Here is a 16,621-nt window from a genome sequence, read left to right on the forward strand (position 1 = left end):
TTTTACCATGAAAGCAATACACTTGGAGGTTGTGAGACATCTCTCTTCAGAAGCCTTTTTGGCAGCATTAAAAAGGATCGTAGCCCGACGAGGCAAACTGTAAGAGATGTTTTCTGATCAAAGGGCTAACTTTGTTGGTGCTAATCGTGAATTAAAAAGAATTATGGCAACCATTTTATCATCAGAAAAGTTCCAAAACCAGTTAACACAAGAAAACATTGTTTGGAAATTTAATGTGCCCTCTGCCTCACATTTTGGGGGGTCTTTGGAAGAATGGCATTAAGCAAATGAATAAATCACTTAAAACGTACAATATGAGCGCAACTGCTCACATCTCAAGAATTTCTTACCTTGATAACTCAGATTGAAGCTTGATAAAAATCCAGACCTATAGTGACGATTTCAAATGATCCCAATGACTTAAGTACTTTTAACACCTGGTCACTTCCTTACTGAAACTGCACTAACAACCATGCCTGAAATGTGATTGATGATAAGGTAATGCCTGTAGAACGTTGGAAACTGTTTCAGCAACTTTTTCAGCACTTTTGGAAATGGTGGTCATCCGATTAGCTCTCCCAATTGCAAGGACGAGCAAAATGGTAAAAGAACAAACCAAACTTAAATACCAATGACTTGGTTCTGGTAAAAGATGATAACTTACCACCTTTAAGGTGGCATCAAGGTAAAACAATTAATGTTTACCTAGGATCTGATGGAAAAGGGCGAGTAGTGGACTTAAAAACTATTAATGGTGTAATTAAATGTCCTATCAACAAACTCTCACCATTACCATTTTACAATCATGAAATTTAATGGCTCTAAAAAGTTTTATTCTTATTTTCACATATAATTTATTGTAATTGTATTTTAGTTTCAGTTATGTTTTGTGTCCAAGTATAGTAAGTATCTTAATAATTTCCCCTTTCAGCTTATGGTGATTTTGAAATTCATATTTTAACTTTAACTTGTCATATAATATTGTTGAAAATCTTGTTAGTATTGAATATTGCATTAAAATCATTCTAAATATGAAGCTTGTGATGAAAAACTGTTCATCGCGGGCCAGTATTACTATAGGTGGCGCTGACGCACCAAAAAAGTTAGTTAGACGTTGTAAATCATCATGTTAAAATGTGTATCTTGAAGCGTCGAAAGGGCTAAAAGCTTGTAGCCCCAAATGTTTTGGATTGTATTATCATCGTAGTAAATGTTGCGTGTGAACTTCACTTAATCCTTGAAAAGTAACCGACCACAAAAAAGCATCTTGCAACTACACCTCTGGATACTTGGAGCTTTCATGATCGCTCACCTACACCTCGCTTAAAAGTCGCAGTTGTGCATTTGACCTTCATCTAGAAAATAGAAAATTATGAGCTGTTCTTTTCCCAGAACTAGTGCTCACAATGGATTCATTCGTTCTGTCACTCCCATTGACATTCTCAAAGGTCACTCCATAGCTAGTGAGATAAGGAATTGCCTGCTTCCTCTGGGAGGATGGGAGAGCTATCTAGAGCAGGATTTCTTATTCCCCCCTCATTTTAAACCTTTCAACTCGTTCTTCGTTAAAGAAAGTATGAACATGCTCTAAATTTACAGGGTTGCACATATCTTAAGTTACAGAAAAAGAATCTTTGGCAATATTTTGTTTTGCAGTGAATTTCATGGTGATGTGTTTTGGATGTCGTTGCAACGTCCTTTATTTTATTTTTTTTATTTTTATTTTTTATTATTTTTTTAGCAGCTTCGATATGGGAAAGTTTAGAAAAAATAATAGTTATAGGGCAAGATTTAAATTGAAGATCATTGAATATGAAAAGAATGGAAACACAGCTGTTGAAAGAGAATGGGATGTATGTGCAAAATTAATAAGGCACTGAAGAAAATCCGAAAAATTGCTACAAGAAACAAATGTAAACAGTCAAGAATTCAGAGGACCAAAGCATGGAATCTTCCAAATGATAGAAAATGAATTTCTCTCTTATGATTGTGCATTACAAGTGATGGATGTGCAGTATCTCCAATGGTTTGGATGGAAGAGATGATGACATTTTATGGAATGATGGAGATTCTTCAGACACCGATTCACATTACAACAGCAATAATGATACCATCAATGAAAGTGATTTATTATGAATTATGTATTATGTTATTAGAACTTTTTGTCAAATTTTTTGCAAAGATTATTCGTGAATTTTATGTTTATAAAAATATTACCACAAATAGGCAAATGCCTCTTTTCTGTGTGCAACTGATGAAAAGACTATTTAATAAACAGAACATAATTTGGAAACATTTGATAAAATACCAATTTTATTACAGTGACTTTTTTAATACCAGTAATGTTTTAGCATTACTGTGTAAAATATTGTCTAGTAGATTTTCCCGCATAATAGTCACACCTAGATTTGCAGAATGAAAAACTGGCCGAAGAAGTGTGACTATTATGCAAGTAAATGCAAGCCATAAATTACAGGCTAGGCAAAATACAGATAAAATTGCCTTTAAAACATACCAAATAACTACACAGATAAATAATACCTACATGCACAATAAAAGCATAAAGAAATCAAAGAAGAAACGACAAGTATGAAGATAAAATACAACACGGTCTACAAAAGTCCTTATCTGGCTTTTACTTTTGCAACAGCTGGTCACCGACATCTACTTACAGTTAAAAAGTTTTTTCAATGACACAAAGAATAATATTTTCATAATATTGTGTGTGTCTATGAAATATGAAATCTAACTTTTTATACATTCCAGGAGTTGCAATTTTATATTGTGCTTTTTAAAATGGGTATAATATTTTCCTAAATATGAGCTTGAGGATCAGGGCAACTTATAAAAAGTTAAGTTTTCATAATTTATACAAAATTGATTTTCTTACTTGCAATTGACAAAACATGAATAATGTGAATATTTGCATCACTTAGAACATTTTTGTAACTGCAAGTATATGTCTATGATCAACAATTTTCAAAATTCAGACCGAGTAAGAACTTTTGTGCATATGATTTATTACATTTATACAATGATCACAAAAGTATATCATGTATTAAAATGTTAGTTCATCACCCTCATTCATAAGAAATTTTGACATACAGAAATTTTACCTGGTAACGACCCCCACTTAGTTCCTTCCCTTCTTTGGACCACCTTACTTCAGGCTTGGGTGCACCAAAAACTCGGCAAGTCAAAGTAACAACTGATGTTACTACAGCTTTTGTTACCGGTTCTGGTTCTTTAGTTATAGTTGGAGGCAAAGCTACACATATCAAATTTGCATTTTAAAATTATTTTTAATAACAACCTATAAAAGTAAATTTAACATGCATACTTAAAAAGTAATCTTAAAGGAAATATACTCTTCCAAAAGGTTTTATGAAACTCAACTTCATACAGATGAATTAATTATGTAGCCAGCCAAGACTAAAGAAAGTTGTGTTAATTCAATATAATAGTTTTTGTTACAAGAATACATAAACTATTTAAATTTTCATAAGCCAGTTTAACATTACATAACAAATGTTTTTGATTTACATTAGGTATTAAATAAATTTTAATTTTTAAATGGCAAATTCTGTTATATAATTTTTATAGGTATTCTTTTTAGAGTAATATTAATTGACTGATTGATTGATTGATATAATTAAATATAATAAATGTATAATTTAATAATATAATTAAATTGACTAAGATTAGTAAAAAACACTGAACTATTTTAAAAAATTACACAAAATAAACAACTTGTGCCTTAAAAATACTGAGATGAATCCCAGAACAGCTCACCTATTTCTCTAATTTTCAGCATGAATCACTGTTCATAACTGTTAACAGATTTTTGCGAAACAAATGTACCATATGTAGCATACGAGCCCTGTGATAAATATTTTTCTTGAAAGGAACTTTACACTAAAAATTACATTGGATGGTCTTTGCCTTAATAATAATTCCTTTATGGATATTTTTCTGAACTGGCTCACATTTACATTAATCATCGACACAGATAACAAAAAACCTGAACACTGAATCCATTCAAACACTGAACAATGAATCGATGATGAATGACTAAGTTTTTAATTATTTTAACTAAAACTCACATTTATCGTACATTATGACATTACAATGAACTTCATATCAAAATATATTTTAAAAACCTCAGCAATTTCTAATCCATTCTTAATTCTGCATTTACTGCTCTATTTTTAGAAAGTAGTATAGATTTCTAATTTTTCAGTCATAAATTTTGTAAAAAGTCCTTACAACAAAACATTATACCTAAATATTTATAAAATAACCATTATGTTGCATTTAAATAGCTATTGCATATTTATAAGATTATATAAATAACATTTGCTGTTTACTTAACTAGCAGCAATGAAGTACAAAATCAAAATCAGACCAGCAAACTACAAAAAAAAAAAAAGTATCCAAATCCAAGTTATACAAAAAATCCAAGTATAAATTATCACGAGTCAATGTTTCTTCTTAACACATGCTCCACAATTTTCTCTACACATCGCGAAGGGGAAAATTCTCGGCGTCAGGTTCCGTCACCAAATCCTTTGGTGAGTTTTCCCTCCGCTTTCTAGTGGCACTATGGTTAACTGATTTACATTACGTCTATGAAACCTTTCTTTCTTTACATAGACGTTCTTACATTAGAACAAAGTACATGGGGGGCTATTCTAGCCTCCATATTCGGATTAAACCGATTTTGTTGCATACGAGAATGGGAAGGTATTTTCTTTAGTTCAACATGCACTGCACATGCGAGTCTTAGGATTCTCGAGGTTACTGGAAACCAAACTTGCCAGAAACTTGCTTTGCCTTTCTAAAAGACAATCTGATTGAAGCTGTGAAAATTGGCTCTATGCCAGCTGTCCAAATCACGTTCATCTAATACATAATTCACCAACAAAGTGATCACTTCCAACATTGGCGCAAAACTCGCTTTTTTGGGGGATCGCCATATGACATTCCCTGACTTTTCCAGATTTTAACTAAAATATTTAAATTCCCTGACGATCAATTTTCGAATTCCCTGACTTTTTCCGGTTTTCCCTATTTTCCAGGTAGCATAGCAACCCTGTAAAAGAGACTTAGCTGAAGCTAACACAGATATAACGTAGCCAGCCAGTATCAAAAGCACATAATATATGGCAAAGCATAATAGCTTCTAGAGACTGCCCGAAGGCAAACACATGCTATTCAGGATTCCTAGTTCTCTCTCAGGAAGTGAACCTTCCTTTAACACTTTTGCAACGGAGCACCTTTGTTTAAAACACTCGTGCGGGACGGAAGGAAATCGAAGGCAGTCACTGCACAGGACGGAGGTTTTGCATCACTAAGCCTAATTTTATTTAAAAAAATCAGAAAAAAAGTCACTGCTAGCGTCATAATTTTTGGTATCATTTTAGATTATTACTTGAACTCTTATATATGTTAAAATTAGCGCTTCATAACTTTTTTTCTTTATTTTACATGAGAATATACTTAAAAAATTGGTCATCTTGTAAAATAATTTTCGGAAGCGCTATTCAAATTATTCTAAAATTTTAATTGATAAAAACCATGAATAAACTTTAAAATTAATAAAACAACACAATAAAGGCTATTTCCGGTAAGAAGTAACAAAATTTTAAATTAAGACTGAGTGTGGTAAATCTCGAAGCACAGAGGAGTATCACTTTTTAACTCTTAGAAAAAGTATCACTTTCTAACTCTTTAGAAAATGAATCATCACTTTCATTTGCATTAGTAAATGGTTCACTAACCATACGAGGGTTTTTTTCCTCTGACAAGCACCTTCCCACAATAATAGACTGGAGGTAAGGCTTTCCTAAATAAAAAGAGAAGAAACGGAAATATATCTGAAGGCAATACAAAACGTAAAAGAAATCCACACAGTAACCCTAAAAGGCCGTACACAGTAGAGGGGGGGGGAAATATAAAAAAATGGAATTGAATATAAATCAGACACGCGAATGTTTTCATTAGCACGCCGTGATTTAAAGAGCCCACCTCTATTTACACTTCCCCACCGCATCCTCAAGTCAAGCAGAATACAGTCAAAAGTCGTTAATTCGGACACCCATAATCCGGACCTCAAAGCTACAAACTTTCTGCGCATGCGTCGCGTTCACGCATGCCCACAGGCATTTACGAGAGCGCATAAGACCCTTACAGCTGCGAATATGTTTGTGCGCATGCGCGTTTTATGTGTAACGGAGTTATACGCTAAGCTAAAGTTATCTAATTCAGTTAATATTGCAGATTGCGTTGTTCCTTAATCTTCGAATTGGATCCGGCTTATTATTTTTTGCAGACTGTTAGAGCAATTTTATAAAAGTAAGCTTGAACTTTCGATTATGTCAAATAGAATTTCCGATATATATTTACTACAAAGCGAAAGTATGTTTTGAAATCCGAAATCTGTTTATCAATTTCACGCTGCTCTGCGGCAGAGGGGGGGGGCAGAAACGTCATTATTAGATTATGATAGATTAGAAAGATTATGTCAAATAGAATTTCCGATATATATTTACTAATATGTAATTTGTATCTACAAAGCGAAAGTATGTTTTGAAATCCGAAATCTGTTTATCAATTTCACGCTGCGGATTGGAAGTTGATCTATCAGCACTATCCTTATCTTCAGAGCAGATGTTTTTATTTTATTTGGTTTATAATTCCATTCTAAGTGTAGTATTTCATCTCGATATACTCCGTCTTTGATATGATTTAAATCAAGTTCCTCGTCATTATAATTCGCTTCCGATAGTGAAGAAAGTGACCCAGAGGTTATTGAAAACGAAAACATTTCAATTGACAAATTAGTCGGTATTCTCAACACAGCAATTATAGGACTTGAACAGCGGAACTTTGTAACTAAACAAGAAATTATGTCTGTTTAATAGAATTAAAGAGAAAGTATTATCACATGAAACGAAGCAACTTACATTGAAGGAAATGTTTAATAAAGTAAACAAATAAATATTAAGCTTTTTCTTTTTGTAAATTTTGATACCCTTTAGATCATAATTGTTCTTTATTTCATAAATTACGGTTTCATATTTTTAATTTTGTAATTTCTGCATGCCATCTTACCAGATTTAAACTGATGATCTATAATCCGGAAAAATCGATAATCCAGAATCGCCGAAGTCCCGACGAGTCCGGATTAACGACTTTTGACTGTATATCAAACTCAGGGTCAGGAACCTAAAATTGTGTTCATTTCAAAAGTAATGGACATAGGATACCATCTAGTGGCCTTCAGAAAAGCGTTCCAGCTTAAAATGCGTATACGCATCACCCGTCCTTTGAACACAATTTCTAGTGATGCATGGATGCCTGGCTGTAAGAGACGTTCTTAGGGAATGCGTATACAGGACGCCCGTCCTAAAAGGGTTAATACTACTTCCAACTCATTTGTATTCAATGCGATTCTAAAAACTCATTCTGGTAAGGAGTTCTAAGTTAAAACAAGAATCAATAGGAAAGTATACTGAAAATAAAATAACCATTATAAAATTAAAATATACCTTAAACAATTACAGTAAACAATAATTTAAATAGTTTGTAGAGGTATTAGGATATTTCAAAGCAGAGGATATGAAAAAACAGCAATGCCCTTGCTGGGACTCGAACCATGGACCTCTTGAATACACGCCAAATGTGCTTACCGTTATACCACGAATGCGTGCTAAGAAGGTGGGTGAAATAATTTATAAGTTTAACTGTAATAAATATTGACCAACATTTAAGGGTAGTATATTTGTAAATTATTTTTGGCCCATGAACACATATAACGTCTTGACAATGAGGATAGTTTAATGTTACTTATTAGAATGACAGATCAGTTTTCCAAAATTTCCATTAAAAGCCAAGTCAAGAAATGTCATGCTTATTAAAAACTGATTAAAGCTTTACAAATCTAAATACCTTTACTGGCATATAGAGCTATTAAGCAGGAATCTACAAAACATGAACAAATTAAACAGACTATCCTATCAGAGCCAGGAACCCATATCAGCCACATATTTTTATGCCAAAATATGTGGCACTTATAATAAACAGATCTAATAGAATCTCTGTGTTTATGGAAATTATTACTATTCTCATATACCACTTGAATTATCCTTGTTAAGAAATGCCTATAGAGGGCGCTGTAACCCGTCTGTTTCTTCAGTGTAAGTTTGAAATTTGTAGTAATGAGATGTGTTTAACTATAAATAAAAAGAATGTTTGTAAGGGAGTCGCCGGCCCTAATAATTAACGGCACAATTTACACATTATTTCAATAAAGCTAAAAGAACAACAGTTCGAAAGTTAACAACCCAGTTAATTAATCAAATTGATGCTAAATTAAAGTCAGGAGAGGAGCTTGATGAGCAAGATTTAAGAGACGATTATGAGCTCTTAATAAAAAGAAGTAACGAACTGAAAGCTCTCGACAGTGAAATTGAAACTTGCATTGCAGTTGATCAAATGGAAAAAGAGGTTACGGCGAGTCAGGAATATAAAGCGAAATGTTTGAAATACTCAAGTAGAATATTACGTTACCTTGAATGCAAAGCTGAGATTCAATCAGCTTCAAGTGATTGGCATAATCAAAGTACAAATTAAGAAATCAATGATCAGTTCAATTGCCAAAGTTAGTAATTGAAAAATTTTACGAAGATCCGAAACATTGGCAAAATTTTTGGAATAGCTTCGAAAGTACGATTGATAAAAACGAAAGCACTTCTAAAGTTGAAAAATTCGCATATCTTAAAACCTTTTTATATGGTCAAGTTGCCAATGTTGTTTCAGGATTCGAATTATCTAATGATAATTATGACAACTGCGTAAAAATTCCGATAAAGATAGGTTCGGAAAAAAGAGATATCATTATTAATTCCTTTATGAATAAAATAGTAAATCTGGAAGAAGTAAAAAATTCTAATATTTCAGCAGTACGTAAAATTTATGATGAGCTTGAGATCTCAATTCCAAATTTAGAAGCAATAAATGTTACATCAGGCTCTTTCGGGCATTTGTTAATGCCTATTTTGCAAAAAATCTTGCCCCACAATCTAATTTTATAATTTAACAGGCAGAGAGATGAAGGCGCCGTTGACATTTCTAAATTCATTTTATTCTTAAAGAAGGAGGTTGAATGTCGTGAATATACTTTACTGGCTAGCGGTAAAATAAAACGTTTACTAATCATTATAATCAGAAAGCTGTAAATAAAAGACACAACAGAAATACACCCACGGCTAGTGCATTTAACACTATAGTACAGCAAGAATGCATCTTCTGCGAGAAACATCACGATTCCTTTAAATGCTGTAAAGAGGTAATTGAGAAAATAAATATTCTCAAAGCGCACAAATGATGTTTCAAATGTTTTAAGAAATTTCATTTGAGTCATTTTTGCAGAAATAAAAATGTATGTAGTAAATGTAATGGCAAAAATCATCATGAATCTATCTGAAAGGTAATGAGGAAACATTAAATTTATGTAATTTATCTGAAAATGAATCAATTGTCCTGAGTTCGAAAAAGGAGACTTTAGTGTCAAATGTTAATACTAACACTTTGGTTTCTCAGTGTAATATTTCCATTTCAAAAAATACTTTATTACAACATGTACTAGTTTAGTTTGCAACGAAAACGCAACTAAAGTTGTTCGTATCCTTCTTGATCAAGGTAACGAAAAATCTTTTATTAAAGATATCTTAGCGAGATCTTTAAAATTAGAACCAGTTTGAAATGACAAATTGTCGGGTTTTTTTTTTAACTAAGAAACCAATAGTTCAGAATTATTCTGTGGTCGTGATTGAATTAAGAGATAGAAATCAAAAGAATAAAGTACAATTGGAATGCCTAGTGACTAACACGATATCAACTTGTCTAATAAAGAGTCCCAGACATAACACGCTCGAAAAAATGAAGCACTTAGGTTTGCATTCACCAGATTTAAGTGTAAACAACAATGACGAATAACAACATGTGGGAATATTAATTGGTGTCGACAGATTCTGGGATGTAGTACTTACAAGCCGGAAATGCATAAATAAATATATCCAAGCTGTAAATTCCATTTTGGGATGGCTGTTAGTTGGAAATGAAAAAAATAAACGAAAGGAAGGAAACAAATCGAAGCACTTAGCAGTAATGGTAGGGAATGCCCCGGTGTCAGATGATTTAAGCGTGTTTTGGCAACTCGATTCGATGGGAATAATAAATGAAGGGCAAAATGAATTTAATCAAACTGATAATGATCTAATCAGCCGTTTTGAAAGAGATATACAGCTTAAAAACGGCAATACGAATGTAAACTATTGTGGAAATCTACTACGGAAGAATTAGGAAATAATTTTGATATCACAAAAAGCGGTTTGAATTTTTAAAGCAAAAATTACAAAAAACTCCCCAGATATATTGCAGAAATATAGGGTAAATATTGAAGATCAGTTAAGGGTAAGTATAGTCGAAGAATGCCCTAATGAAATCACACTTTCACAGTATTATATGACACACCGTGCTGTAATTGACAATTCTGAGACTACTAGTGTCCGTGTAGTTTTCGTTGCTTCTTCGAAGACTGGAAACTCCAAATCCTTAAGCGGATTCCTAGAAATGGGTCTTAATTTGAATCCGAATGTTCTTGATGTGATCCTGAGGTTTCGTGAACCTGAAATAGCATTTTGTGGGGACATAGAAAAGGCATATTTAATGATTAGCATTGCAGAAAAAGATAGGGATTACTTAAGATTTCTTTGGTTCGGGAATGATGAGAAATTATGTGCATGTATCGCGTTCTGTTCGGAACAGCAGTTAGTCCTTTTCTGTTGGCTGCCACAATAAAATAGCACATTAAAGAGTATAAAGGGGGCTATCCGGAGAGTTTTAAAATGCTTAATTCTTCTATTTATGTTAATGACTTATTTTATGGAGGTAAAACTGTAGAAGATGCATACCGATTGTCTGTAGATGCTGTAAATATTTTTCGCAATGCGGGTATGAATTTGAGAAAACAGAAATCAAATTCAGATGAATTAAATACATTATGAATGAATTCGAATATTAAAGGGAAAGATGATTTCAATAAAGAAACAAAATTTTTGGGCACGATTTGGGATCCTAGTAGCGATATAATAAAGAGAAACATGAAACCAGCTCAGGAGTCAATTGGAAATGGTGAAGATGACACAAAAGGACTGATATTGAAAACTGCTGCCAAAATATTTGACCCTATCGGATATTTGCAACCATTTAGAGTTTGGGTTAAGATCATATTACAAGAAATTTGTCTTCTGGGTTAAGATCATATTACAAGAAATTTGTCTTCTGGGTTTAGAGTGAGATGCTGCACTTCCCACCGATATCAAGAAAAGGTGGATAAACTGGTGTGCAGAAATGAAATGTTTAAAAACTCCTGAATTCCCTAGAAAATTATTTCTTAACATTAATTACGTGCAGCTGAGCATTCATATATTTTGTGATGCGACACCTAGAGCTTTTGAAGCAGAAGCATATTTTAGATACACTGATGAAAATAAGGAAATTAAAACCAGTATCATAATGGCAAAAAGTAGAATAGCTCCCCTCAAATCTTTAACCCTCCCCAGATGCGAGCTAATGGCAGCTGTTGTAGCTGCTCGCTTAGCTAAATATTTAAAACACGTCTTGCACATGTTAAACAACAATATCATCTTTTGGAGTGACTCCCAAATAACACTACATTGGATACGGAAATCACCAAATTTGATTCATTGGCAACCGTGTAGCAGAAATCCAGGCAATTTGCAATGCTAACCAGTGGTACCATTGCAGTGCCATTAAAAACCCTGCAGATCTATTATCTCAGGGGGGACGAGCAAAGAGCATCATCTCCAGTCCGTTGTGGCCGAACTGATTAAGTTGGCTTCTCGAGCCTGAAAATTTGGGGCCTAAAAGACCGAGCCTGGAAGCAAATGAGGACAAGATATCCGTAGAAAAGAGAAAGACTCATAATGTCCTACAAGCTGCCATCAACAACAAGGCCCTCCCCAAAGCAAAGTTCTAATTCATTGCTCGATTTAAATCAGTTTAGTAAATTAAGCAAGGTATACCGAACAGCAGCATGGATATATAGGTTCATCAACAATTCTAAGCCTAGATCCGAAAGACTTTGTGGACCATTAACCGCTTCTGAAATAATGAATGCCGAAAAATATTGGATTAAAACCACCCAAATTCAATATTTCGAAAACGAAATCCTCAATTTATCTCAAGGAAAGTCAGTTGACAAAGGTTGAGCTCGATGAACACGGATTTCTATGGTTGAAAGGCATAATACAATTTGCAGACTGTCAGGAATCTGCCAAGCATCCATGGATACTTCCGTCAAAGTGTCGATATGTCAATCTGTTAATTTTCAACACACATGAGAGGATATTTCATTCCGGAGTGGACTCAACTCTGACACATCTTTTTTTTCCCTTCATTTTAATGATTTTGTTAAGAACAAATTATTCATTATGTTTACATAATTTTTTGCCAAAAGATGTGGTTCTTGACATATTCTAGAAATCTTTAACTTGAGCACAATCATTTCATAAAAACTAAAACTCTCTAATTCTGAGAATGTAAAAGATATGCTAAGTATGATAATGTTATGCAAGCTATGTTTCTCTTAAAATAAACAAGCCAAAAAAAAATACTCATAAATTAACAGACTCAACAAAGGGCTCATGCAAGACCCCTAAAGCTCACTAGTGGGAACAATTTGGAAAATAGGCAAATTGTTCGGCTTCATGGATGATAAAGACCTCACAATTGATAAAGTAATAAAAGTTCCTAGTCTGCACATATAGCTAAAGCTTTAGTAACAGAACATAAAAAATGTAAAGACATAGCTACAGATGCTAATAACACAAAAACAAATATTATTTACAAAAGTGAAGCAACTTCTCAAACAAATCATATTATTTAGGTTACTCAACTCATTTCTTATCCCAAAGTATAAAAGTGTACTATTACTAAGAATATTTGTTAAACAAAGCCACTTTTAAGTACACAAAACATTCTATTTTTGACAAAGAAATTCACAAATTTGTAAATTCAAGTATTTTCACCTTCAATTAAATATGCAAAACACAGTCAGTTATAAAAACGGAATTTTTTTTATATCACTTTCAATTCTAATCTATCATACATGGTTCTAATGTAAAGACAAAAATATCTATATTTAAATAGAGTTTATAACTGTCTTAGTGTTTACAGCTGACATTTATTTAAAGAAAAAAAGGTTTATCTAATGCCTGAAAAATAATTTCATATAAACTTAAAAAATAAGAGGGAATCTGAAAAAAAAAAAAATCTAAACTTTTAAAAAATTCTACAATTTAATTTTTATCTAAATGAAAGAATACTGAAGAAAGTAATTTCTCTCTAGAAAATTTAGAGAGTGACAAGAAAATATATATTTTTCTAGAAAAAACACTATTTCTTACAGGGCAAATGCTCTTAAAATTTATAAATAAGAAAATTACAAACCACATGCAATATTTCGTACAGGGTCAAGCTCTTAAAATTTATAAATAAGCAAATTAAAAACCACATGCAGTATGCTTGAAAAAATTCCAAACTACCTAAATATTTTGGGTATATGCATTACCTTTAAACAATATACATAATATTCTTTTTTAATTATTTAGCATTCATTACTACAAAAGGGTAATTCTGCATGAAACAAAAGAAAGCGTATTTTCCACAACAAAGGCAATAAATCATTAAAAAAAATTGAGTTGCAAATTGATAATGATTTAATAAATAACAAACCTAGTACATTCAGATAAAAATCTCTGAAAGCATAGCCATGAACATTAGAGGCATTGCATTGGTAAACTGCAGTATCTGACTTCTCAAGTCTTTCAATCATCATTACACTTCCTTCAACTTTGCGTCTTGGATTAACCTGCACCTCTAATGAATTAAAGAAAAAAATATTCAAAAAAGGTAAATAAATAAATATTCAATATTTTAGTATACATTTATAACATTTAGATATTTATTGTAAATTTTTTATTTTCTGCAATTCTGTAGTAGAAGTATTTGTCTTATAGTCTTTCAGCCTTTGATACAAAGTGGCTACAGAAAGTTTTAAATTCCTTTCAACTCAAGAATAACTAAGCCATATATTAAACTTTATGTTAAAATTTAAGTTTTAATATGAACCACTGTCAAAAACAGAATAAAAGTAACATTTAAAATAAGACCAACAATTTTTGTTTAAATAAAGACCACATAACATTGAATTTTGGATGCTCAACTTCAAAACTAAAATACAGATAAATAACTTCACTGAACTTCAGTTTTCTTTGAATATAAGGGAATGAAACAGTTTTAAACGTTACAAAATTTTAAAATTTAGTTTTTCTGTACAAGTTCAGTGAACTCATATACGGCATAACAAAAAGAAAAACATAAATGCTTTTAAAATTACAGACATTAAAGCATATATTTACTCAATGGTGTAACTGACTCATTTTATCAGCTTCAAGAATGAAAAATTATTATACACATAAAATTAAGCAAATTTCACTTCTTGCATGTAATATAAAAAATCTTTTCAAAAAACTTCAATATTGAAATAGAAAACAATCCTGAAATACAATCATGAATAGAATTTCATTTTCCAAACAAATAAAATGCAATTTCTAAAAAAACTTTTGCATTTAAAAATATTATCATTATTTCTTAAAATGACATAAATACAATAGATAGTCCAAAATATAGACATTTGATATTCGCAATAATCTAATATCCGAACCATCAGCAAGTTTTTTTTTTTTTTTTTTTTTTTTTTTTTTTCCTAGCAAAATCCAGGAATGAAGAATATAATACTCAAGATAAAGTAAATGCAGTAGCAGCAATTTTTCTTCTAGACTAACTGAGATCCCTATATGTCACTTCTAAACACCTGCTGGATACGGAAAAACACCATGGCTAACGACAATGCACTGATTGACATACTGACATTAGCCATGAATACTTATGTACCCACAGGCCAAAGAAAAAAGGGTCCTGGGCTGAAGCCATATGCCGGAGTAACAAAATTTAAGACCTGCAGTTATCAGATGAGTGGCCTTGAGCTTTTCAATTTACACTACAAAATGTAGAAAGCACTTAATTTTAATAACTTTGTCAAGGTGAGAGAAGTTGGACTTGAAATATGGGCATTAAGACTTTCATAGGGACAAGTATTGGGAACATATCTACCAAATAACTTGATTGGTTTTTCCAATTTTTACTTATCTACGAAAGCTTCAGCATCATTGTGTGTTAGTTGTTTAGTTAATTAAAATCTTGGATTGAATTGGATTGGATCTGAATCTTCGATTCAATCTTGGATTTACAGAAATTTAGCTCGATTCTTAAAGATAAAGGTCAACATTAAATTCCTTTTTTTTTTTTTTATTATTTTCCAAAAAGAAAAGACAATTTTGATCAGTCAGAATCATTAGGTATGGGAAGCCATTTGCCCCATTAGGTACAGGAATATATTTATTATAAGTACTTTGTAGTTGATCAGTAGATAGCAACTTCTATATTTTCAGTAGTCACGGGATTTTCTAGAGGTAACAGTGTAAATACAATTGGATGACCATGTATTTTAATGCATTTAGCAATTTTCTTGGTGAAACAAATTCATTGCTAGGCTAAGGAAGTTCTTTTGCCTGACAAATTGTTAAGTTGACTGGGGGTCAGTATTAGTCCTATCAGAAGTTGGGGAGGTGACAGGAGTCTGGGAAAAGGTTTAGTGTGTTTGTGAATCAGATAGTATTCAGGATGATCCATACAAGATAAAGAAGTGTTGCATCTAAATCCATGGATATGACGCTGGAGAAAGAACAAAGCAAGAAAGTAGCTTTTGATTTGAGCATTTTGGCAACACACAAACAGAAAAAGAAGGAAATGAAGGCAACTTTCCCATTTTTATTTAGAACTTCACCTTGATTCCTGGAAGTTTTAAAAACATAGTAGTTGGGTATACATTGTTAGTCTAAAGGGCTTTGTCAATGAAGGATTATTTTCGTTTTGCGATTTTGCGTGGAAACTTTAAAAGGCTGTATCACTTTTCAAATCGTTGCCACCATATACTAACACCCTGTATTACATTTGAAGAAATTAAATAATGAAGCATCTGCATGTATGTTTGTTTCTTGCATAGCGATAAAACAATGGTACCTAGAGACATCCAATTTTGAATGACATTATAAGGTATTTCTCCCGCCTTCCTAGCGTGCCTTCGTGGTGTAGTGCTTTTGCATGCTGGGCCAGTATTCCAGAGCTCCGTGATTCGATTCCCGGCAAAGGCGGTTGCTAATCTTTCATCTCTCTGGCCTCAAAATAACCTAATGTCTCTACGCTGGTGCCCAAACTAAAAGTGTTGTTGGATGATCATTCTCCGCATCCAGATTTGGCGATTGGATCCCCTAAATACTCCAGTCGCCCTTTAAAAGAAGGAGTATATAAGGAATTTCTCCTGCCTTCATGGTGTAGTGGTTCTACACGCTAGTTCCAGAGGTCTGTAGTTCAATTTCGGGCGAAGGCGGTTGCTAATTTTTCATCTCTCCGG

The 16,621-nt window shown here is 32.6% G+C and overlaps 1 protein-coding gene across 1 annotated transcript in view; it reads right to left on the bottom strand.

Moving 5' to 3' along the window:
• Positions 1 to 16,621, bottom strand: part of LOC118198717 (neuroglian-like) — a 207,712-nt gene that overhangs the window by 116,314 nt on the left and 74,777 nt on the right. Inside the window, exons 9-10 of the mRNA XM_085807673.1 lie at positions 13,822 to 13,965; positions 3,117 to 3,268 (exon numbers count right to left, since the gene is read on the bottom strand). Of these exons, the coding sequence (XP_085663799.1) occupies positions 3,117 to 3,268; positions 13,822 to 13,965 (296 nt within the window). The remainder of the gene's footprint in view (positions 1 to 3,116; positions 3,269 to 13,821; positions 13,966 to 16,621) is intronic.

The sequence above is a fragment of the Stegodyphus dumicola genome, chromosome X1 (genome assembly GCF_044657685.1).
Source record: "Stegodyphus dumicola isolate Sdum_Otavi_A_Nest chromosome X1, ASM4465768v1".
Classification (NCBI taxonomy): Eukaryota; Metazoa; Arthropoda; class Arachnida; order Araneae; family Eresidae; genus Stegodyphus; species Stegodyphus dumicola.